This window comes from Calypte anna, chromosome 28, assembly GCF_003957555.1.
Source record: "Calypte anna isolate BGI_N300 chromosome 28, bCalAnn1_v1.p, whole genome shotgun sequence".
NCBI classification, from domain to species: domain Eukaryota; kingdom Metazoa; phylum Chordata; class Aves; order Apodiformes; family Trochilidae; genus Calypte; species Calypte anna.
Window position 1 is genome coordinate 5,565,817 of NC_044273.1, and position 25,480 is coordinate 5,591,296.

The following is a 25,480-nucleotide window of genomic DNA, read 5'->3' on the forward strand; positions in this document are numbered from 1 at the left end:
CAGGAAAATAAAATAAAATAAAGTAAAATAAGTAAAATAAAATAAAAATAATTTAAAAATAAAAAAATAAAATAAAAATTAAAATTTTAAAATAATAAAGTAAAAAAGTAAAATAAAATAAAATAATAAAAAATAAAATAAAAATTAAAATTTTAAAATAATGAAGTAAAATAAAAATTAAAAAAATAAAATAAAATAAAAAATAAGTAAAATAAAATAAAAATTTAAAATAAGTAAAATAAAATAAAATTTAATAAAAAATAAAATAAATAATAAAAAATTAAAATGCAATAAAATAATAAAAAACCCACCAAACCAACCCTCCAAGCACACACACCACCACACAGCTCCCAGATGGCACCAATGGGTTTCCAATGAAAATCCAGGGTTTTATTTCACAAGTTGCTAAAATCTAAGTACAGTAAATGAGTTTTTTTGTTGTTTCTTGTTATTCCTGGCTCAGAAAATCCTCTGCTCCAGACGCCTCCAGGGATAAATTTGGCTTGGGAGGGACCAGGGCTGCTCCTTCCCTCTCCCCAGGAGAGGGGGAACCCAGCAGCCCCCCAGGAATCTCAGACTCGTGCAGCAAAGCAGTGGAGGGGCTGGGGGGGGGGGCAGGAGGCTCCTGGGTCTCTTCTGAGCTTTCAGCAAAATGGTCTTTTTTTCCTTTTTTATTTTTTTTTTATAATCTATATTTAATTTTCCAGGAGCTGTGGGGGGGCAGGAATCCCAAAGGCAGCAGAAGGAATCAACCAAAAGGGTTTTTTTTTGTTATATATATATATTTTTTTTTTATTTATTCCAACCCCCCCACCTCCTTTCACAGTTCCCAGTTTGGTTTTTTTTTTGGGGCTCTTCCATCTGATTTTTGTTGGTTTTTTCCAGTTCTGTTGTTTAAAGTTTTTATTTTTTTTTTTCCTGCAAGAAGGGAGGAGGAGACCTGGAAAGCCTGCAGAAAATGTGGGTTTTTTTTAACAATTATCTCTTAAATAAACCCTTAACCAGCCCAAGTCAACACTACTCAAAAAGTGAGTATAAAAGCAATTTTTTTCCTGCCTTTTAACACCCCAACCACTTAATTCTGAGGAAAAAACCAGGGAAAAGGCTCTTAAGGTATTACCTGCAGCACTCCAAGAAATTCAGAATAAAAACCATGTCAGAACTGGTTGGAATCCCCACAGCCAGAGCTCCTCCTCGTGTCCCAAATAATTCCACCCCAAATACCTGGGGTTTTATTCTGTCCCAAGACCCCCAGCTTGAAGAGAGAAGGGGCAGAGCCAGTTTCCCCATCATGAAAAGAAAACTTCTCAATTATTTTCAGGCTTCTCTGAAGTTTCCTGAAAAGGAAAAACTTTGGGGGCTGGTGGTACCCAAAAAAAATAAGTTTTGACATGGCTTTTGGGACAGGCAAGTTGAATATTTCTGCCCCCCCCCCTTTTTTTTTCCATTCCTGTTTTTTTTTTTTTCCAGCTAAAACTCCCCCAAGACTGGAAATAAAATAGTTGTCATTGTGCAGGCTTCCCCCCCCAAAAAAAAAAATAAATTGAATTTTAGTCTGAGAAGTCACAGTGTTTGCACTGATGGGGACAGAAGGCAGAAGAGAGAAAAACCCCAAAAAAGAAATTTTCCCACCGTGCAAAAACCTAAAAGTGCAAAAACCTAAAAATGCACCCAAGTTTTTCCTCTCTCCCCATCTCCCAGCTCCAAACCAGCTTGGAATGAAAAAGCAAAATAATTACAAACTCAACCAGTTCCTCTCATCCCCATTCAGCTCTCCTATAAACATCTGTAAAACACAGAAAACAAACCAAAAAATCCCAACAAAGTCAAACTGAAATTCCAGGGCTTTCCACAGCAACAAAACATTTTGCAGAAGGGGGGTTTCTAGAACAACTTTTTTGTTTGTTTGTTTCCCAAGTCTCTAAAGGCAGCAGAAAAGGGGCTCGGAGTTTTCCATGGATGCAGGAGTTGGGTTGATGGAACAGCAGCTGCTAAGAAAATAAATTCAGCACAGGCTGAAGAGTTACCCCTTCCCCCCACCCCCCCTTTTTTATTTTTATTTTTATTTTCTTTTCTAGATAGATATAAAGAAATAGATATATAGAATTTTGCAAATAATTCTTATCAGCACTACTTCCAGCACTGATAATGCAACATCTGCAGTAAGGCATGGCCACTTTCTGCCACTTGGAATTCAGCTTCAGCCTGGGAGAAGCAGAGGGAAGGGGATAAAAAAGGGGAACAGAACCCAACAGGACCTGGTGGATTTGGGTTTCAACTCAGGGGATTCCCCAAAACAGAAAAAAAAACCCAAACAAACCACAGAGAAACCTCTCCTGAAAAGCAGGGATCACTCCCTCAAAAAACGAAAGAGGAGGATGCTCAGGAAGGAGCTGCAGAGGGAGCCAGGTGCCCCCCACCTGGGCACCCTCCTCATCCCCTGCTCCCTCCTTTCTGATTGTGTGCAGCTTCTGGAATTCCTACCTTCTTTTATTTTATTTTTTTTGGAGTAAAATAGCTCAAAACAACAACAGAAAAACAAAACAAAACAAAAAAAAAACAAAACAAACCAACCCTCTGGAAAGAAAATAATAAAAAAAAAAAACAGCAAACCAGTTTCACTTTGAAGTCTCTGGGAACATCTGCAAGGCCCCAACTGCTCTTCACTGAATGAAAGACTGAACAAAGGTGTTTTGTCTATTCAGTAAATTAGATTTTACACTACCAACAGTCCAAAAGTCTATTTAAAAGAGAATCCAACAAAAGTGAGACACTCCTGCACCAGTGCCCACCTACCAGACAAGTTTGGGTGGCAGCCAGTCCCTTAGGGGAAAAAAAAAAAATAGAACAAAAACCAAAACAACAAAACATACTCAACTGGAATTTGAGTTTGCACTTATTTATCATTAGCTCATCATCATCATCATCATCATCATAAGAAGAAGATTTGGAAATATTAATAATCTGCAGACTGCCTTCCTGGCTGGAGGAGGGGCAGGGGAAGAAAAGCAAACATGAAGTCAGCTCACTAACTGCATCTGCAAAAGATGGGGTTGAAATTCCTCTCTCCTTGCCCTGCCATCTGTGCTGGATGGCCCAGGAACATCAAACTCCTGGTGCTGGAGGAGTTGGGAATAAAGAAACCGAAGGCAGAAAAATCGTTTTGAGTCCTTTTGTGCTGGTGACAAAAAAAAATTAATAAAATAAAATCCAAACGAAATACACAGAGGGAAAAAAAAAAAAAAAAAGATTTCTTCCCCAATTCTTCCCCTCCCCTGACAGCCTTCATCAATCAGTCAATCATCAGAATCTGAACCAAATGAGCTCCAGTCTTTGCCACCCACGTGGTGTCACTTTCTCAGAGCAGGGACAGCAGCACTCGATGGGATGAGGAGTGGTCTTCTTGCATCCTAGAAAGCCTGGGGCGTATCCAGCTGGGATTTAAAGCAGATTCCACTGTACTGTGGTATATAAAAAGGATGGCAGAACCAGGAAAGTCTTCCTCTTGGGTGTTCCTCTGCATTATTTCCATGTGGCAGACTGTGGGATGGACCTGGGGGGGATCATATCCAGGAGATACTCGCGCTGGCGGTCGACTGCCGAGGAGGATTTGTGCACAGCTAAGCTGGGGCTGACAAAGGGCAAAGCCCCCCCTGGGGAGACAGCAAAGAGGAGACCAAGGGTCACAGGATGGTCAAAAACATCACAGGATGGTCAAAAACATCATCCCCAAAACGTTTCACTCTCAGGAAAAACAGATCAGAGTGAGGCCAGGGCGTCCCTGGCTGGGAAGGGCTGAGATGAATTATCTGGGGGATGGTTTGGTTGGAGAGATGAAGGCTTGAGCAGGGGAGAGAGAGCTCTCTGCAATCAAATTGCATTTTAAATGAGGAATTAAGCTGTCAGGAGTCACAAAAACGAAGAGAAATCCATTCAATGCCAGGCAAGAAAGTAGACTACAAGAGAGCTGCTTGCTAAGAGTGTTTTTGTCCCAGAGCTCCTCATTATCATGCAAGAAAACAAATGACTCCTCTTGAGTCAGACTCTTTATATATATATATATATAAAAGCTTAGATTAGAATTTATAATTTCCAGTTGTTGAAAGGAACAGTGTTGGTGACTTCAGCTCCTGAGGAAGGTTGGGAGTGCTCAAAGCCACCTCTTTCCTGCACCTTGCTTTCAGCAGAGAGCAATCACCACTCACAATTAAAGCAGAATTCAGCTCCCAGAAATCCATCACCACCTCCTGCAGCACAGCACTCTTGCCATTACATCTCCCAGAAGCATCCTGACCCAAAAAGCTTAAGCATTCCTGGGCAGAGTGCAAGCAGTGAGTAAAAAAGGGAGGAAAAAATGAAAAATAATAATAAAAAAAAGATTTTAGAGAACACCGTACCTGTATTGATGGAAGTCTTCTTCCAGGAGGCAGCACTGCCCTTGCTGACAGGTCTCTCAGCATGCTTACCTGCCCTGCTCCCCAGGGCTGCTGCAGAAGATGCATTCTGCAGCTTGGGGGACTGGCTGAATGCATGCAAAACCCCTCTGGGAGCTCCAGGAGGACCTCGAGACATCTGGCTGGATGTCTGGCAAGAGAGCAGAGGGTCAGAGAGGTGCAGATTTCTGTCTTGCTCCAGTACAACACCCCCCACAAATCCTTCCTGCCCTTCTCTCCCTTTTTTGGCTTCTTTTGCCAAGTCTGGAATGCTTGACTAGCAGATCCCAGGGCTGAAAAATTCCAAGAGGTCTCTAGAACAAAATCAGGCTTCTTACTTCTGAAAGGCCCTGTAAAGAGGAGGAGTTGCAATCACCTGCAAAGCAGCCAAAAATGTGCTGGGTGAGCCTCTCCATATCCCCCCTCTCCTAAATATCCAGCACTTGGATTATTTCAGCTCCAAGCAGCACTTTTAGCAGGTTCTGTCTTCCCTCAGCTGCAAGGTGGTTTGACAAGGTCTGTGAGCTCCAGTCCCTAGCATGGATGGTCATCCTTCAAAATTCACAAGCAACAGGATGAAGGCTGCCTCAAGCCAATATCAATTTGATTTTTCTACCCTGGGTCAATGTAATTGGTGCAACTTTTTTCATTGGCTACATCATAAAAAAAAGCAAAACCAAACAAGTCCAGGAGTTTGCAGGACAGGAGTTACACACATCACGCTTCAGATCCAGGGGATGTAATCACAGTGTCCCTCAGGACAGAAACAACTTTCCCCAGCCCAGCTTTCAACTTCCACTCGAACACACAGACACTGGGGAGCTTCAAAGCACCTTTGTGCCTCAGTTTCCCCACCAGCAAGACCTGGCTGGAGCCTCACCTGCTTGAGAGAGTGGTGCTGCACGATGGAGTCTGACTTGCTCTGCACAGGAGAAGCAGTTTGCTGCAGTATCCTCTGCTCAATCTCCTGCTCCTGCTGCAGGGCTTTGACAAAGGCTGCCTTCAGCCTGTTGGTGTGCTCAGCTTTCAAGGCTTTCTTCTGGTTGGAGGTCATGCAGGTTTCACACATGATGGTTCCATTCTTCTCCTCCCTCCAGCGACAGGTGAAGTCAGTCTTACACTGAGCACACATGTAGGGCTCCCGAGAGGATACAGGGACTGAGACTTTCCCTGGGGAAGACAACCAGGTTAGCTCAAGCTCCCAGGAATGCAGACCACTTGGAAAGCTCAGGAATAATCCCAGCATTGACCCAAAGCAAACCCATCCACCCCCTCCTCGAGCTCCTCCCGGGCTGAAGCCTTCTGCACCACTGAGTCTTTCAGCTCTTCCCTCCTCATGGATCCAGCTTTAGAAACTGGTTACAGAATTTAGTGAAACTAGTTACAGAGTTTAGTGGTGATGGCAAAACAAGTGGCAAAAAAGTCAATAGCTCTGGGGAGAACTGGAAGCATTTGGTGAGGAATATTTACAGTCTTGCTTAGGAGAAATCGTTAATTTTTTTTTTTTTTGGTAGAATTTTTAATATAAGTTGGAAAATTATTTAAGGAAGTGAATTCTTAGATTTGACAGAGTAGGACAATCAAATCCTGCAAAGCCTGGAACTCCATGCTGCCTGATATTGAGAGAAAATCCATCTGGTAGAAAGTCTCCCCTTGCCTTTGAGGAACACTTTTTACCCTCAAGATGTTTTTTCTTTTTCCCTCCCTCTCACCTTGAGTTTCCAGCAAATTCTGCACGACTTCTTCCAACCCCACTAAGTAAATAAATTCATTATTAGCTGCACTTGGCAGGAAGTTCATCTCTGGTGCTGGAGGCTTGGGAGGAGGGATCTCCAGCAGGGTCTTCTCCAGCTGCTTCCTCAGGGCCAGCTTGGCGGCCGCTTGTCGGCTGGCGGGCGACTCGTTGGAGTTGACCATGGAAGCAGCACTGGTTGTGGTAGCATTGGCCTGAGCTGATGTCACATTTGTACCTTTGATTGAAGTTGGGGAAGCCTGGGGAAGAAGAGGAGAGAAGCTGAGTGAGAAATGGTGGCCAGTTCTGGAGCATCACCACCACCACCACCAAGAAGGAGATGGAGGTCCCGGAGTGAGTGGGAGATGTGAAGCTGCTGCTTCAGTTTCTCTTGGTGGTGACAAGAGGAGCACTGACCTGGTTGGAGCTCTGTTTGAACAACACTAATTGAGGCTTTTTGAGGAAGAAAGGGGAAAAACCCCAAATAAATATTCTATGGGCAGCCTCATACTGAAATGTTAATGGCGAAATGAGGCACAGCATTCAGTTCACTGAAGTATCTGCTGCCACTTTCCAGTATTTGTAATGTTTTTCTTCCTCCCTATACACAGGAGGGGAATGTGAGCAGAGGGCTGCTTGGGAAGAAGGAGCAGGAAGGATGAAGCCCATCCCCGAGAAGGCTGCAGTCCCCACCGATTAGACCCAATAACCCAATGCCCATTAATTAACCAACTGTTTATCTCTCTTCCTTTGAGATGACAGAACAGAATCATGGAATCATTAAGGTTAGAGAAGACCTCAAAGATCAAATCCAACCATCACCACCCTGCCAACCAAACCATGTCCCCAAGTGCCACATCTTTTTACACCTTTTTGCTTTTAACCTCTCCCCTGGGCAGCCTGTTCCGCTCTCTCAGTAAAGAAATTCCTCCTGATACCTAATCCTGAACCTCCTCAAATACCTGGGGGGGGAGAGGGGAGGGAACTGACCTGTGGGATGTTGACCAGCAGGCTGGTGTTGGGGACGTTGGCCACACGGATCAGTCCCTGCTGGATAATTCTCTGCCCCTGGATTTGGACGCTGGGGACGGACGCCCGCGGTGCCAGCAGCAGCGGAGGTGGCCCCGTGCTGGAGTGCTGTCTGATGTTGTGGATTTGCTGAGAAAAGACAGAAATGGGCTGATGTGATGGTGCCAGGGAGGAGGAGGAAGGGTTTTGGGGGGGAAGGATGCAGGGGGAAGGAGGGATGCGATGGCAGGAGGCAGCAGGGAGGAGGCAAGGAGGGGAGTGGGGAGAAAGCGTGACCCTCAGCATCGGTGTCAGGAGGGGGGGTGGCTGCTCTCTCCCTCTCTCAAAACCAAGCAAGGAGAAGGTAGCAACAGCAAGAGATGCTCCCATGCAAGGCCAGTGGATTCTGGTGGCCACAGCTATGCCAAAAAAACCCTAAGTTTTTGAGTCAAATTTCTTCCCAAGTGTAGAGCTGTTAAGCTCGTTTCGTTTTAAAGGCATCGATTTCTCATTCTGAGTTTTTCTCCCTGGTAAGAAGAGAAAGAAAATGAAACAGCAAATCTCCACCCTCCTCTCCTTGATGCAGCAGATAAAAGCAGACCTTCCACTACCAAATAAATCCTTGTTTAACAAGGAAATACTTTTTCCTGATATTCCACGGGAAGTTGTAATTTTAGAAGAGAGCAAATTGAAAAATTGCTTTCCTACCCCTGTAGTGCCACCACTATTTTCTGCTACAGGTAATAAAACACCCTGCAAGCAGCACTTCCAGGAAAGGCAAAAAAAAGTGAGTTTTAAGTTTTGAAAAGGTGAAATTGGCCTGATAGAAAGAATAATGAGAGGGAAGAACAAGGGGTTGTGTTTCATTTCCTCTGCTGCTGCTTTCCTAAAAAACTGGTGAAGCTGGAAGCGTGTAATTACCATTTTTAAGAAAAGCAAAGAGCTTTGATGCAGCTGAGGGAAGCAGGGATCCTGCAACACCAAAGGGTTTGTTGTGCTGCACCCGAGGAGTTATGGGACAGCACAACATGCCAGATGTGAATGATGCAAGATCTTATTTAGCCATATTAAAAAATTCCAGCAAGAAACTTCATCGTTTTCCCCCCAGGCAAGCAGAAAGTTAAGATGCACTAGGGAAAACCAGAGTCTACTGCAAGGGAACCACTTACCTGGGCTCCTCTGACAAGAGGCGGCATCACTATCTGCGTGTTTTGCTGAGTTCCTAATTTTGAAGAAGTCTGCTGCCCTCCACGGACCAAGGGAGGAGGAATAACAGTGCCTGGGATACGTGTAGAAGAGGTCTGCAAAACAGAGAAGAGTTTTCTTTGCTTTTTTTTTGTCCTGGTGTATTTCTACTCCTGCTCTTTTCTGCTGCTCAGTGGGCATCCGAAACCTCACGTGGGGACGCGGTGGCCGCCTGGCTACGGGCTCAGGGATTTTTCTCTCTCATCCTGCACAGAATTCAAAAGGTGAAGTGTAGTCCTGAGCAAGGTTTTCATCTGCCCTCTCATAAATATTCAGTAACAGCTCCGGAGCTGCTGTCCTGAGACACACAGCCATGAGGCAGAGCAGAACCCCAGGGTGAGTGAGTGAGCGCAGCTGATGCGATGGATGCAGGGTCAGTCTTGAGCCAACAGAAATTCTGCAGGACAAGGGATGGCTGGGCAGGTACTGTCCAAAAAAACCCCCCAAATTAAAAATAAATAAATAAAAAATCAATCAAACAAGTGTATTTGGGGTTGGAGGAAGAGAGAAGCAGGGGGTAAACAAGGTAGGGAGATGAGCAGACTGTGCATGGGCAGGTCCATGGGAAGGAAAAAAAAAAAAAAAAAGACAGGAAAAGGGGAAAGCTTTAGGGAAAAAAATGAAAAAGGAATCAGGCTAAACAAGTTTGTAGAATTGCTGTCCATGCTTTATAGGGCTGCAGACTGCACTAAATTCTCCAAGCAGCTCACGATGCTATGGGAGGTGCTAGGGTTTCCTGCACCACTCTAGCCCTGCAACCCATGCAGTCAAGCCTGAGGAGCACACACTGCTCCAGAGCCATAAACCTCTCCATCCTATTCCCCCTCTCCATCCTATTCCCCCTATCTCCATCCTATTCCCATGGCTTTCTACATCTCACCACTTTCCTCCAACTGACCATCATCTGGGGAGGAAAAGTCCCCAAAGCACTGGAGGAAAGTTTCCCCCATTTTTTGTTCTGCCTTTCAACTCCAGAGCAAATGTTAACTCACACACAGGGATTAGTAGAGTTTGTACAGTCAAGAAAAGCAGATGGAGGTTTGGTTAATTTGCCCCAAACACTGCAAATCAGCCAGAACAACTTAAGTTCTGGATTCTCTGCTCTGTCCAAGCAAGAGTCTCGCTCTCTGATGGTTGAGGATTTAACTCGTGCTCCAGTTCCTCTGGAAGTGCTGTCCTGAGTGAAGGCACCTTGCCTGAAGGAAGGGATTCCTCTGACTGACAGATGGCTTTAGGTCTGGTGAATGTTTCCTAAACCAAATTCACTCCTTCCCTCCAGTCCAGTATCCTGTGAGATCTGGAGATGAGAAGCTGCAGTGTTCCGAGTGAGAGGAGCTCGTGCTGAAGCAGTTTTGACATTTTTGTCAGATGAGCCCAAGGTAAATAACCATCATTATTTTAATAACTATCAATATTTGAATCCCAACAAGGCATCAGACCCCAGAGGAAGGTTGGCAGATCTCAATTGCCTTTTTTTTTTAGCCCTTCCCCAAGGCTTTCCAATGCTTCCTCGAATTTCATCTGAACCAAGATCCTTCCTACCACCATGTGCATTCAGCCACCAAGCCAAAGGAAAAAAAAACCACCAAAATCACACAATTGACTCAGCTCTTACAGTTAAGCACCCTGAGGGCCCAATTCAGCCTCCTGAGGGCAGGGCAACAGCCTGCCACCACATTTCTTGGACACAATTCCATGACATCCTCCTTGGCCAAAAGTCGATAGCATTAGTATGGATGGATTGATCAGCAGAATGGATCAGGATGCTCAGCCACTGAAAAATAAGCTCATGAGAGTGATCTCTGTGTGACATCCTCCTTCTCTCTCCCACCCAAATTGTTGTAAAAAAAAAACCCAACCCTTCTAGTGGGGGCTTGGTGAGTTTCAAAAAACCAACCCCCAAAAAATTCCGCCTGGCTCCAAGCCACGGATGTGATGGGATTTTGTCCTTTCCCTGCACTCTCTGCACCTTCTGCCCTGCTCCAGGCCAGGAATGTGATTGGGATTTTGTCCTTTCCCTGCACTCTCTGCACCTTCTGCCCTGCTCCAGGCCAGGAATGTGATTGGGATTTTGTCCTTTCCCTGCACTCTGCACCTTCTGCCCTGCTCCAAGGAGCCCTGGACCTGGCAGCCTGGCCCACCCCACTGACCTGGAGGGATGGTTTGCCAGCAGGAACGCTCTGCGGTCCCCGCACCAAGGGAGGAGGGGTGGCCACAGCACTCCCAGAGGAACCAGCAGGCTGGAAGAGGAGAAAAAAAAAAACCAGAAAGAAAGCAGAAGAGTGTAAGGGTGCCAGCAGAATTTACAGAAGCTGAAGGAATAAAAGCATTTACCTCCTGGAGCCTCAGCAAGGGAACCTTCACAGCCCGGGGTTTTCCCCCCCTCCCTCATCCCTTCCTCCATGTCTCAGTGTGGGTATTTAAATGAAGAAATTGTAAGGGAATTTTGTAAGGAATTGTATGAAGAAGATTGTACCAGGAAAATAAGGAGTTGCAGAGCAACGTGGACATCTGTTTCAGCACTCTCAGCTTAGAGCTCCCTTCAGTCTCACCCACTGCAACCACTCAGCTCAACTATTGAGGTTCAAGCATAAAGCAAAGTGAAAAAAAAAATAGGGAAAAGACTCGAGGTGTTGAGTTGGGAGTTTGCCATTTCACCCAGTGTTAGTGCAGACATCCGGAGCTCATTGCTCAGCAGCCACTTGAGGGATGCAGGTACTTGGCACTTAGTTTGAAGCTCACCTACTGAAGCACTCAGAAGCCCAGGAGAAAAGACACCAAAATAAAGCACCCCAAAGCAGCCCCCCAGCACAAAAATCCACCAAAAGTCAGCAGCACACACTGGAAAATACAATTATTTAGTTGCTATTGTTGCAGGGATTGGAGATTTCACCTGTGCCTCCAGAATGGTCACCCCCCCACACCTCTCCCCTTCTGTGCTGCCACTTGGAGCTGGCAGCCCAGGAAATTTCTGACTGGCTTCACCTGGAAAAAAACCTGGAATCCAGAGCTGGGCTTCTGCCAGGCAGCTCAGAACAGAGCCCTCAGCCCCACAGTCTGGGGTTAAACACAAATTCTCCATTTTTCACGTGAAAAAAAAAAAAATCTTCAAATGTGTTTCAGGCATCTCAAGGCAGGGCTAAGGACTGGGTGGAATGTTTAATAATTGGGGGGCTATCACAGCCATAAATGCACCTGAGCTTCCACAAGGAGGTTCTGAATATGGTGGATGTGATAAACAAAACTTCTTTGGTCTTGGCAAGCCAAAAAATAGCAATTCCACACCAAAGACTGTGTCCCAGGAGAAACCACCACAAAGTTCAAGTGAGATGGGCTGTATCTGAGAGCTGCTTGTGTTCCACAGGTCACAGCAACCACCAGTTATTTCATTTTTATTAAAATACCTTCTGAGTAGTGGTCTCCTTCTGGATCTGGCTCTGCCGTAACTTTTTCAATAAAACCAACTTGGCTTCTTCTAACCGTAGCTCTTCCTTGAGCTGCTTGATCATCCTCTCACGTTCCTCTGGACTGCTCTTCTGCAGGGCAGGAAAAGAGGGGAGGGAGAGAGGGAAAAGAGAAAAAGTTGGGACAATAATTTAGAGCATTGTAAAAATGACACCGTGTCACCACGGAGTGACATGGACGGAGTGTGGGGAAAGAACTCCCAGGGGAAAAAACAAAAGAAAGGAAAGGGAGAAAGGAGAAGGGAGAAGGGAGAAGGGAGAAGGGAAGGGAAGGAAAAAGGAAAAAAATGAAAAAGGAAGCAGGAAAAAGGAAGCAGGAAAGGAAAGGAAAGGAAAGGAAAGGAAAGGAAAGGAAAGGAAAGGAAAGGAAAGGAAAGGAAAAAGAAGAAAAGCTTTGGAGGTACTTTCATGAGCAAAACAAGACAAGAAAAAATAAAATAAATCAATCTGTGTTGTGGCATGCTGAGGAAGGGACTAAAAGAGACAGTTCTGAAAAAAGATACGGGTCTGAAGTGTGCAAAAAAAAAAAAATAAATCAAGGAGTGATTTTCCAAGAGCCTGGAAAACATCAATAAATCAGTTTTTAAAGAGCTTCAAGATCCCCCAATTGCAAATCCATCTTTTATAAAGCCACACAGCCACCTGAGCCACCCTCTCATGTGGCCCAAGAGAAAGTCAAGTGAAGCAGACTCACCATGAGCACCTCCGTGTTGGTCTCTTTTAATGCTATTTTTGTTAAACCATTCATTCTAGGGCTGGAGGGTTCATTGTCAGATAAAACAATAACATCTGGAGAGGGGACTCTCTTTTCTCTCTTTATTTCACTGCAAATCAAAAGAATAACAAAACAAAACACAGAGAATGAGTTCATCCAAAGCAGCACCCAACTCCTTCACTCTGCAAAGAAATTCACAACTTTCTGCTGGACTGATCCCACATCTCATGCTCTGAATCAACCCGAGATGGATAAATCCATCAGTTTCAGCTCTCCTTGGGGCTACTAAATTCCTCAGTACCAAAATGTTCCAGATGCAGCCACACCAAGGGTGAATTTCTCCAACTTAAGCTTTTCCAGCAGCCACTTCACCCTCCTCGGGAGACATGGGGGCTTTTGCAGGGCACCAGAGCAAGATCCCAGCCAAAGGGAATTTGGGATACTGCAAAAAAAGCCTCACATCCTGCAAGGAATCAGGCTTTAAAATGGAATTTCAGTGTTGGGGGGGGAAATACAAAAAAATGGAAAAATTAGAGAAGTGTCCTCTAGAGGGCAATAGCAAGCCAGAGAACTGGAGTTCTCCAAACTCCGAGTGTTCCAAAAGCACCAAGGGCACAGGTACAGAGGTCCCAGCTTTTTCCTGGATCCAAGGCACCAAACTGGGCTGGACTTGCTCTTAACGGGGAGGTAACTGGGTCAGGCTGAGCTCTGAGCAGCTGGAAAAACTTTGGAAGGCACCAAGGAGCTGGGTGTGAAGGTTTGAGGCTCAACCCCAGCCAAGTTCTGGCTGGTCCTCCTCCAACTTTTAAGGTTCAATCCCCATCTTTCCCTGGTTCCCTTTCTCCTTCTTATTATTCTCTTCTACTACTTATTCTCCTTCTCCCTTCTTATTCTCTTCTTCTTACTCTCTTATTATTGTCTTATTTTCCTTCTCCATCTCATACTCCTTCTTCTTATTATTCTCTTTCTCCCTCTTAACTATTTTCCTTTTCCTTTTTCTCCCTATTTTTCTTCTTCTTATTATTATTCTCCTTCTTCTTCTCCTTATTCTTATTCTCCTCTTATTCTTCTCCTCTTCCTCCTCTGAATCATCTTCAGATGGTGGCCCCAGGGGACACCATGGCCTCATGTGACCCCCACCCCACCACGGTGAAAACCATGGCAACAACCAGTCCCAACCAGTCCAACCCCACCATCCTTTTGTCAGGAGAGGAGGTTGGGGCTCAGGTGCCAAGAGGGAGAAAATGGAATGGGAAGGACGTGACCCCAGGGGGGTCCCACTCTTCAAGGGTCCCACTGCCAAGGGGCCACCAAAAAGGAGAAATGGCAAAAAGACCCCCAAAATCCATACTAAAAACTCTCCTGGTTTTCTTTGCCATTTGGAGGAGGGAGGAGGAGCTGGAAGATGATGCCAGCCACCCCCATGGCTTTCCCAGGAGACCCCAAGGAGGAAAAATCCCCATCCTGGAGCATCCCAGCAGTGGGTGCTGATGGGAGCTACCCAGGGCATCCCAGAACCACAGCATCCTCCTGGCTGGACAAACCTTTTAGGATCACCTGGAGCAAGGAGTGATGGGCTGGAGCCTGAGGGAAACATAGAAAAACAACCCCAAAACTGCAGAGGAAGGGATCTGAACGCTTCCCATCATCCCAGGAGCTGGGATATGGACACCCCCCCCCCTTTCCTTCCTCCCTGCCCAGGATGGACTCAGCTCCCCCTCAGGAGCCACCACAGCCTGGAGCAGGGATGCCCTAAATTCCCTCCTGGAATCAGGAATTCAAACCTCTGCAGTAAATCTCATCCTGTGCTGAAGCTGCAAAGAAGCAGGAGGTAGGAGCAGGACATCCCATCCTGGTTCCTGATGGTTCCTCAGCTCAGGGCTTCCCCCAAACCCAGGTGATTCCTGGTTTGTAAGATGATGAGGATGCTCCTGACAGCTGCACTCAATAATCTAAGAAATTCAGTTTTGAAATCCTCTTATTTCCACACAAGCATTTAATAAATCTCTTTAGGACCATTCTACCTCCACACCAACTTTAGTTGACTGTCTCCACACCAACTGTTTGAGTCTTTCCTCTGGTTTCCAGAGGAAAAACCCTTCCTGAAAGGAGGAGATCCTGGATGTATATTGTTCTAAAACACCACAGTTGACTCAATACTAAGCATATTCCAGGATTTCTCTCCTCAGTGGCACCAGGCTGAGCCCCAGAGATAGAGACCAGAGCTCTGCAAAACAACCTTCCTGCAAAAAAAAAAAAAAGGGTTGACTCTTTTTGTTAGCAAAAGAGAAAAAAAAGCAAAAATCCAAACCAGATGTTTCAAAATAAGACAGACAATGGCAATATCACCACTTGCAGAAAAATACTGCCAGCAGCAGTTAGTGATTTGGGATAACTGCCCCAATACTTTGACCTTTTATCCTCTGAAGCCATCAGGCATATCCTTTAGCTAAATAAAGAGATTCAAAGCTCTATTATTCTCCCTTCAGCTTTCAGAATGTTGCTGTCTCAATCACTTGGACTCTCTCAGGCTGGGAGATGAAAGCAGGGCTGCTGCCCAGCCAGGTGCCTTCTGCTCACAGCAAGAAAAAGCAACTTAGCTGAGACCTTGCAGAAAGTTTGCACAAGGGACTTCCTAAGGCACTGAGGACCCAAAGAAAAAAAGCCCTGAATCCTCCAACAGCCTCTTTCAAAACCTCAGAGCTGAAGGACAGAGGGATCAGACCCTCCAAGAGCATCCCTGGAGCATCCCATAGCAATTCCTAAACACAGCAACCAAATCCAGGAAGAAACCCAACCAACCAAATAAGGGGGGAAAGTGTGGATTTTATTTTTCTGTTGCTGATCTGCAGGAAAGATGAGGATCAGGTGGGCAAATCCAGCCTTGGAGGGAAGTGGGCTGGAAAATTTAAGTTTTGGTCTTGCAGGTGACACACCTGAGGTCCAAAGGTGGCTCCAACTTTCCTGACAGATCCATGTTCCTGTCAGACAGGAGTTTCAAGGAGCAAGGGAGGCAAAGGTTTAAACTTGACACTTAGAAGAGAAAAAGAAACAGCCAGAAGCAGCCACTCTGGTGGATGGGATCTGATTCCAGAGGACTGGAAGCTCCTGGAACTCAACAAGCAGTCTCTGCATCCCTTCCCACAGAGCCAGAAAAAAAGAAGTTGCCTTTTACAGCCCAGTTCTAAAAAGCACTTTCCATCCCTCCTTAGAAAAATTTTAAAAGGGAGAAAAAGCAAAATCAATGCAATGCTCACTTGGTTCAAGTCACCTGGAATCCCTCCCTGGGGAGCAGGAGCCCTGCATCCCCATCCTGCTGTATTCCCAACATTCTCCATGCTCAGGGCAGGGAAGGAACCACCACAACCCAGACTAAAGCTTCATCTGCATTAGCAAATATGCAGCAGTTTTGCCTCAGTCCATTCAACCACCTCCTGGATGCTCTCATCCAAAAATATTTGGCAAGGAAAACAAACCAGGAAAAGAAAAAGCAATGTACTGGGTATTTTTTTTTTTCCTGGAGATGTTTTATCTGCAGGAATCAAAGGAGCTGCTAGGGATGGAGTGGCATGAAACTGAAGCCAAACTTCAGCCCTTCCTCTGGATGTCAAGGGAGGAAACTTTAAAATTGGGCATTTAAAATAAAATACTCCAACTCCCCAAGAAACTCTTGGCATCAGTTGTTCCCCTTATCAAGAGGGGAGGACTCTCCTTCCTCCCATCTGCACCAGGTCCAGGATAATTACACACCAGAGCAGCTCCAAAAATGCCAGGCAGAGGAGCAAGATTTGGGTTTGGCCTTGGGTGACCTCTCATCAAAGACTTCCACCACCACTTTCTTCTGTTTCTTCTGGCATCAGAAAACGTGCTCAAACCAGATCCTATTTTTAAATTTGACTTCAAGGTTTAGGGGAAAAAAACCAAAACAAAACAAAAGAAAAAAATATATTTTTTTTTCAGTTGAAGGCAGAGAGATTGCCAGGTTTGTGTTTCAAATCTTGAAAAATCAACTGATTTCAGGAAGATAATCCACTCCATCAGCCTGAGGTCTGCTCAACTGTGATTATTGCTGGGCCACCTTTTCCAAGGAAAATATTGTGTTTTCAGTTCTAAAAGCATGAAGGAAGTTGAAAGCCCAAACATCATACACCACTAAGCATGAATTTTACCCAAGAAGTTTGCAGCAAGTCAGGCATCTGAAGCAGCAGTTTGTTGTTTTTTTTTTCACCTCCTTGGAAAAGCAGCTCAGGTCTTTTAAAGACTTAGGTTTTAGGAAAGCTGCAAGCTAAATTCCTCTGAAGATCAAAGGTCTGGAAAGGTGAGGCTCACACTTAGGGGAAAAAAAAATCCTTATGAAATCAACATCCCCCTTCCCTACAGATGCCAACTGTGTCCTTATGGATGGAAGGGATGGGATTCTGCATACAGAGAAAAACTCCCTCTGTGTGGCAGCCACCTCCAGGCTCAGATTCCATTCACTTGGAGATATTTGCATCCTGAGGCTGGTGAGGAGCTCAGCACCAGGACTGTGCTCTGGGAACAGAGCCACCAGCACCACCACGATGAGGCCCAGGAGCTGGGAAGCTGCTGCCTCCCTTCCAGGGCTTTGCAGAACCTTTGGAGCTCTTTTTTTAATCCTTTGAGGGGATCCAGAGTTTAATTCCTCTCTTAGGAAGAATTTTATGGAAATGTGCATTCTGAAAAGTGTCCCAACTTTGTCCGAAGAGTTTATCCAAGACATATGAAGGTCTCGGTGATATTCCTTTTGATTAACTTCCCTGGATTTGGGATCAGGCTGCCTCCTCAGGCAAACTTATTTTTTTGTACAGGGAAGCTTCCTCTCCCTCCTTGCAGAAACTGAATCCAACAATATCCTGTTACCACCTGAAACAAGAACACTGCACAGAGAGAGGATGATCTCTCCTCTCCTCATCATTCTTATTCCAGATGCTCTCTGGGAAGTCCTGCACAGCCCCTTCCTCCATCACCCCTGCACCAGGGATGGACTGAGCAGAAACTCTGGCAGACATTTCCAAAATATTCTAAATTCACAACAAGAACATGCATGTGGGGGCAAGTACTGCAACCCCAGAGTCAGGAGACCTGCTTCTAATTTATGCAGTTTTTGGTATGAGCAATCTTTTCAGATAAGTCTTCAGAACTCAAGAGCCTGCTGCATACCTGTGTTAATTACCAGGCAGTGATTATGCCAGAAATTTACCCCCAAGTCAGCACAATGCAACTGCTCACCATGGAAGTCATCCATTCCCCCAATTAGCTGCTTCTCTGCAAGTCATTAAGTGCCTCCTAAATATCAAGGTGAGCAACTGGTATCACTGTCCCTCTGGCAGAAGTTTTATGGAGAAAGCTGAAAGCTCTCACCTTCCCTCAAACCAGGCTGCTGGGAGAGGTCTTGTTTTACAGATGCTGCAGCCCTAGATGTGGAACCAGGCTCTTGCAGGCTGAAGTTATTTCTCTCAGAAATGCATCAGGAGAAGTTTACAGATGAATTGCCAGTAAACATCAAAGATCCCAATTTTCTCAGCAGCACCCACAAGTGCTCCTCCTCCCCGTGACTCCTGCATGGCCGATAAGGATCTGGTGTTTGCAGCTTCACACCTTCCATCTGCCCTGCTGCAACACCCCACAGCCAAGGGAGCATGGATTTATTACTTGAAGAACTGGTGAAGCCAATTTTGCACAGACAGGCAGCTCCCAGTTCTTACATGTTACTGCTCCAGCACCAGGTGCTGTCAGAACCAGCACTAAACCAGGCTTCTCCTCTGCCCGACTGGATCTCACTGCACTAGAGAGAAAAAAGCAAAAGGCTGAAAGGGCCAATGTCAGGGCCAGAGAATTTCTGATTAAATTGTTTATCCTGGTACAGGCATAATCTGCTGTAGAAATATGTAGAAGATTTAGACTCTGGCTTTAAAGAGACTCCCCTGGATCTGTGTGTCGGAATCACCCATGTCCGTGTCTCCCAGACAAGCCAAAGGAAAAACTGCATTTCTGCAGTAAGGAACTTGGACTTCATGATTCCAGATGTCAGAATTCAGGTGTCTGAAGGAGATCAGACTTCCAAGAAAGTCCTGAGAGCCTGTCCTACAGAGAACTGCTGCAGACAGACAGGTGCTGTCTCTGCAGATTACTCCTAGAGTGAAAAATCCACGAGGTGCTCCAGAAACAGAGTCAGACTGATCCATACACACTCCTCAGTGGATAATTACAATCTATTATTTTGCCTACATCACAGGCAACTAAAGAAATCCAAGCCACTCTGCCTCACAGAAATCTCAGCCAGCAGCTCAAAGAGCATCCTCTGTACAACTTGTATGGTTTTCTATTCAAGATTTCTCCACTCAGCTGCACATCGCAGCTGCCACTGCTCCCAGAACTTCTGGGAGAACAAAATCATGGAATTGTCAGGGTTGGAAGCAGCTTTTAAGCTCATCCAGTTCCAAATGGAACCAACAGATCAGGTTGCTCAGAGCCCCATCCAGCCTGGCCTTAAAAACTTCCAGGGATGGATGGGGCTTCCACCACCTCTCTGGGCAACCTGTGCCAGGGTCTCAGCATCCTCCTGGGGAAGAACTTCTTCCTAGTATCTCATTTAAATCTCCCTTCCTCTAGTTTGAATCCATTCCCCCTATTCCTATCAGTGAGGGAGTAACCCAGCAGTAGCTGCTGAATCTCACGTGAAGAGCCAGGGCTGCAATACAACAAAATCCAAACCTCTTTCCCATTCCAAGGCAGAGAACTTCTTCCTAGCACCATCCAGCTTCAACTCTGGCATCCAAAAGGTGACAGTGGAGCTGGAGCAGGTGGGTCCCAACTCACCTTTTTGAGGTACTCATGTCCACAGGCTCATCTCCAGTCTGAACCTCCACTTTTATGGTTGCTTTCACCTCTCCGCTTTTTAATAATCCTTGGACTTTTCCAGTTCCAGGATCTGTTTTGATTTTCATGTCTCCTTCAGTGTTGATGTCTGTTCCCAAAAGTCCTTTCTCCATTTTTAGTTTCTTGCTGTCCACATCATTGTGGGGGACCTCACGTTCTAAGGCTCGCTTCTGACTCCGGGTCCTGCATGCTTCCTCTGTCATTGTGAGGCTCTGGGGAGAGAAGAGACACAAAGGAGTTAAATACATTGGGGGAATTAAGTAAATAAAAAAAAAAGGTTTGGGGAAAAAAACAAAGGTGGGGGAAAAAACACCTTTAATTTCAAAACAGGGCAAAGTACAGCTGTTACTGCAAAAGGAGTTCAGAAAGAGCAATAAAGGTTTTGCCAGTGTGATCCTTCACCCTATCTTCAGCACCCATCTGAGGGTGAAGCTACCAAGCACCCAGCATCACTCTCCTGACACTTTTTTGTTCAGCAAAACCAGACAACAACAAAACAGGAATGCAGGCAGAAACCTCGCTGAACGTAAACCAGAATCACCAAGGAGAGAAGCAAAAAACCCCCACACCCAACAAAAAAACCCCAACCCAACCCCATCAGCCTGCATTAGGAGAACACAGAACCCCCCCATGAATACACAAACCCCCACGATGACCCAAAAAAGCCCCAAGAAGTAACACCCCCCCCCCAGGTTTGGCTCTTTCCCCAAAAGGCAGGAGAAGAATGTGTGCGTTTGCCTCCCATGCAAATAAAAGCAATTACAAAATTCTAGATTAGGATCTCCCCGGGATGGCTGCCATGGTTTTCTGAGGACCTAAAGCTGGTCTTGGGAGTTTTGGGAATCAGAAACTCTGGGGAGAAAGGACCCCCAGCCCAGTCCCGTCCCCCCCCCCAGCCTGCTTCCAGCACTGGAAGCCTCAAGTTCAGACTTCCTGGGCTCCTGGGGAAGGAGCCAGGTTTTCCCACCAGGAACCAGGTTTTTCCACCAGGAACCAAGCTTTTCCACCAGGAACCCAGCTTTTCCAGGCAGCAGTGGAAGCTCTGGGCTCTCAGGGGGGGAAACCCCCCCAGCTTTAACTCCTCGCCTGCCGGAGCCCAAGGGGAAGTTTTGCTCCGGGTGCCACCTCCGCTCGCACTTCGGTACCTGGGGCCACCCAGGGCCACCCAATCCATGGGACACACGGAGCTGAGTCAGGCTTTGATCCCATGACATCACTGGGCTCCACATGACCCTTCCCAGGATGCAGCCTGAGAGACAAAGCACTTTCCAGAAACCAGTCTGAGCCGGCAGCAGGCAACCCGCAGCGGGGCTCACCCTGCCCTGGAAGGGCACCCTGCAGCATCCCCCCCCTTTCCTCCAGCATCCCAAGGGGGGGACACCAAGCACCCAGGGACTTGCCATGGGGAGAGAGAGAGAGAGGAATAACCCCCCCACATCACCCCCTTTCCACCACCCCTCCCATTTCTAATTCATTCCTTCATTCATTGGAAGCATTCCTCCCATCCCAGGTTTGGGTCTTGATTCCCCCCCCCCCACTGCCTCCATCCTTTTAAAATTGATTTCAAGACCAAGGCCAGCACCCAGGTTTCCAAAAAAAGTCTTCCAAATGTTTTTAGAGGCGTGAGATTAACATAATTATGCAATGTAATTAACCTCTGATCACCCCCCCTCCCCCCTCTCCCTGTTATCCAATGTTAATGGGAAATTGCCATTCTGGGAGGACAAACTCCTGGGGGGCAAAGGGACCATGGGGTTTCTCTGGATGGTGTTGGATGAAACAGAAACGTTTTGGGGTTTTTAGAGAGGTATTAAACAAAATCCCAGTTGCTACACAAGTGCCCAGCTCCTCTGGGCTGATCTGCTCTGAGAGAATGGCTGAGCTCCCAAGTGGGTCCTTTCCGGAAAGTTGATGATGATTTTGGGGAAAAGGAACAAACAGCACCCAGCCCAGCAGAACCCAGAGGGGCTCAGTTCTCCCCAGCCCTCCCCAAACCCTTTTTATTAGCAGAACACCCAGGTTTTGATATTCTCTCAGGAGGACTCCCCCACCTCCCTGCAAACCCAGCCCTAAAACAAAGAAAGGGGGGCAGGGATGGCCCCCAAGATGTCCCATCAGTCACAGGGACTTTTTCTGGGAGCACGACTGCTTAGTCAGGAAAAAAACTCCTTAAACCTTAATCTGGGTTTATTTTCAGCATCTTTCTGCTCTGCAGCCTGGCAAGGGAGGAGAAGGAGCAAGCACTGGGGATCCCAACATTCACGTTTACTCCCTGCTGTTCCTTTCTGCTCCTGGTTTTCCAAGATTTCTGAATCTTGGAAATCTTTCTGAACCTTGAGCTGCACCTGCATTATTTATTCCCCAGCACATCACACAATGAGCACCCTGCAGCCTCCCAGCTGGATCTTCCTCAGCATCACAAGCAAAAGGGAATGATCTGCACTAAGTTTGATTAAAAAAAAAAAAAAAAAAAAGGTCAATGCAGCCAAAATCCCTCAAATCCCAATCTTTCTGCTGGAAAGCCAGGTACTGCATGCTGGATGCTTCCAAGCACCTGTTTTCCAGGCTCATTCCAGGGGGATGGAGAGAAGGAGGCACTGAGCACTCAGAGCATTTTCAGGGGCAAAGTCTCCACCTGCAAATTCCTAGGGAAGGTCAGAGCCAAGAGATCCCCAGCCTGGAGGAAAAGGCAGGGAAAACCTTTCCAACCTTTCCAACACCCTCCTCTCCTATTACAAATCCCCAAGGCCATCCTCTCTTGCAGCCCTTTCCCCTCCTTCCAAGCATCTCCCTTACCAAAACACAGAAAAACTGGAGTTAGGAGCAGCCTGGAGCTCCCGTGGGTGTTCCCAGACAAGCAAGCAGCAAACTCCCTTCTCTCTGCAGGAATTCTGCTGCTCCCACAACTTCCAGCACATGGAAATCCAGCCCAAAGTATTTTTTGTTGGACAGTCAGAGCCTTGCAGGCAAGGAGGGAGGCTGGAAAGGAGCAGCTGGGGATGGAGAAGAGGACTCCTAGCTCCAGGCAGCATTCCAGGTTGCTGGAAAAACGTTGGGATAAGATGGCAGGAAGATTTTCACAGCTAAATGGGAAGATGGGAAGCAGAGGCTCAAGGTTTGCATCTCCTCTGCAGTTTTCCTGCCTGCAACAGTGAGTAAATCTCTTTTTTTTTTTGTTGTTGTTGTTGTAGATGAGCCCTAAAAAAAAAAACCTCAAAAGTGGGGAAAGAAATGAATAGAAAGCACCCTTGGAATGGAACCTACACTTCCACTTCTCTCTGCATCCCATCCAGAGGGAAAGGTCCCACCTCCTCTCCCATCCATCATTTAGAACTTCCTGGGACCAACTCCAAGAAATTCCTCCCCAGAGGAGCAGCTCTGCTGAGTTTTTAGGAGAAGTTGGGAGTTAAAAGGATTGGAAATGGCAGCCTGGCATTCAGCACAACCCTGACATTCCCACACCTGCACTATGCAAGCTCCTGGGTGGCAAAAAACAAAAAAAAAACAAAACAAAAAACCAAACAAACAAACAAAAACAACAACAACAACAAAAAAAGAGACAAAAGGAGGTTAAAATTCATCCCAGTGCCACTCAGTGAGTGTTTTCTAATTGCTGACCAAAAAATCACTGCCCTGATGTAACCAGCAGGGTCATCCCCACACCTGATGCTGCTTAAAAATTAATTTAATGTAAAAACTTTCTTTGGTAAACCCACTGTTTTAACCAAGCTTAAGTTCTTGTTATGCCCTGAGTGTTTTGGGATTTTTTTTCCTGCTTATATCCTCATTGATCATGGAGACAGAATAGAGATGTACTGAAAAAAAAAAAAAAAAGTCATTAAAATTTCCATGTGTGCCTGTGCACTATTGGCTGGATCTGTACCCATGTGTGTGGATGTGTGACTGTGCACACACATGGAAAAGTTCATGACCTTGTCACGTAGGCATTTGGAAAAATAAACTCTAAGAAGCCAAAGTAAGAACATTAAAAAAAAAAAAAAAAAGACTAAATGAATGCATCACGAAAAGGGCAAGAATCCTGGTTATTTTTGTTGGGAAAAAAAAGAGCACAACAAAACCATCTTGCAACTAAAAAAAAATAAATAAATCAGGCAGAGGTGGGGTAATTCTTTTGCTCTCTCAGTCATTTCCAGACCACGAGACCTTAAATTTAAATGAAAAATTAGGAAAAAAAAAATTTAAAAAAAAATTAAGAAAAAAAAAAAAAAAAAGCAGCAGAAGTGCCAAGAAAGTGCTGAAGTGAGCCCTGCAGCCCACCAAGGGTTAAGTCCTGCCATTTTGGTGCCATTCATCGAGATGGCCATTGAGGGTGTTACCTAACAAAATGGCAGAACTTAACCCTTCCCTCCCCACACCCAAGCTGCTCCCCACCCTCCCAGGCTCTGCCAGCATCGCTTCCTCCCCCTTCCTTAGGGATTTAGGGGGGGAAAAAATAATAAACAATTTTTTTTTTTAAAGAAAAAAGGTTGCTCAGGACTGTGAAGGATTTGCAAAGAAATAAATGAACAAAAGGAGATGGAGCCCACGGAAGTTTTCTCCCTGTCTGAAGCATCAAAGAAGTTCTCCCAGAAGCAACACTGGTGCAGCAGCAAGAAAAAGGAAATTTGGGATAGGAGGCCATGGAATTGCTGAAGGGAAAGAGCTCAGAAGTGGGGTACTGGGATTCTACACTGTCCTGAGAATAGCTCCAGCACCCCCAGGGCTGCTCCAGCACCTCCAGGAGCTGCTTCTCCTTCTCTCCCAGTTCTGCCCAACTCAGCAGAGAGCAGGGGGAAGGGATGGAAGGGATTCAACTCCAGTTCGAGCCAATATTGACCAAACTGAAGAGTGAACATTTGGAGAAAGGCACTGAGCAGAGGACCACAAACATCAAGTTCTGCTTTGGGCCAGAAATGGACCCTTTCTGCCTTCCTGAAGTCCTCTTCCTGCTTGCCAGGTGTCAACTCACCTCCAAATAAAATCACGATTATGGCTGAGTTGGGCTCCATTTAAAGAAGGGGGGAATCCAAGCACTGCCCCAGTGCTCTGTGTCACTGGGGATTCTGGACAGAAAGCTCAGTGTCACCATGGCAAACGTGTTGCTGTATGGATGGAAAATCTGTAGAAATCAGCCTAGCAACCTGCTGAGATTTCCTAAAAACTTCAGAGAAGTGAGCAAAGTGAGCTGAGAAAAAAGAACTCGAATAAAGCAATTTTTTCCAGGTTTTTCTACTTAAATACCTTTTCCTAGTGGTGCTACTCCGAGTATTCAGCCTGAAAAACAAAACCAATTAAAAAAAACCAAAAACCACCCAAACCAAACTGCAAGGTTTAGGATGGAGTTGGTTCACTCTCAGCCTCCTGGGGCTTGCCAGGGAAAGTCAACCCTGCTCCCAGGAGAAAGGAAGAAATCAAAAATCATTTTGTTGGGAGAGCCCAGTTAAGCAGCAGCAGGACCTGGGGTGACTCCACCTGGGTGAGAACTACTCAGCCTTTCCTCCAGGTATGGATTCTCCAAGGCAGAGAGATCCTGACCAGGAAAATCTCTTTAGCCAGGGTTTATTTTGACTCCAGAAGAAAAACCCTTCCACTTAAAAGGCCTCCAACTTGATTTATTTCAACTTCTATTTGGATGGATTTGAGCAGCACTACAGGTTGCAGTCAGATCCCTTCTCTTAGCCCTTCTCCCATCCATTTCATGGATGCTGCTCATGAGAGGAGGGATCTAGCTGGGTTCATTTATTTTAATTTAATTTAATTTAATTTCATTTATTTTATTTTAATGCCAGAGCAGCAAAATTAGCAGCTTGAAGCACCCAGTCCCACCAAGAACCAAGCTCTGGCAGCTGTGCAGATGATGATCCAATCAATTCCTTGGGTTCCTGGAAGTTAAAAACTGAAAAAGCCAAGAGGCTCCCTGCACACCCAGCTCCCATCAGCATCTCTCCCTTTTTCCAAGAACTTCCCTGCTCCAAATTCAGCT

General features: G+C 45.9%; 1 protein-coding gene across 6 annotated transcripts in view; it reads right to left on the reverse strand.

Annotated features, from left to right (window-relative positions):
- Nucleotides 1-2,726: 2,726 nt before the first annotated feature.
- GATAD2A (GATA zinc finger domain containing 2A) overlaps nt 2,727-25,480 on the reverse strand; it is a 49,008-nt gene continuing 26,254 nt past the window's right edge. For 5 of the 6 annotated variants that reach the window (XM_030466397.1, XM_030466400.1, XM_030466399.1 and 2 more), the window contains 10 exons: nt 19,438-19,709; nt 12,577-12,706; nt 11,823-11,954; nt 10,569-10,658; nt 8,343-8,474; nt 7,156-7,323; nt 6,146-6,425; nt 5,314-5,603; nt 4,398-4,584; nt 2,727-3,653 (listed from right to left, as the gene is read on the reverse strand). In XM_030466397.1, coding sequence (XP_030322257.1) covers nt 3,523-3,653; nt 4,398-4,584; nt 5,314-5,603; nt 6,146-6,425; nt 7,156-7,323; nt 8,343-8,474; nt 10,569-10,658; nt 11,823-11,954; nt 12,577-12,706; nt 19,438-19,700 — 1,803 coding nt within the window. In that variant the 5' untranslated portion in view covers nt 19,701-19,709 and the 3' untranslated portion in view covers nt 2,727-3,522. The remainder of the gene's footprint in view (nt 3,654-4,397; nt 4,585-5,313; nt 5,604-6,145; nt 6,426-7,155; nt 7,324-8,342; nt 8,475-10,568; nt 10,659-11,822; nt 11,955-12,576; nt 12,707-19,437; nt 19,710-25,480) is intronic. The other variant, XM_030466402.1, reaches the window with a different exon arrangement.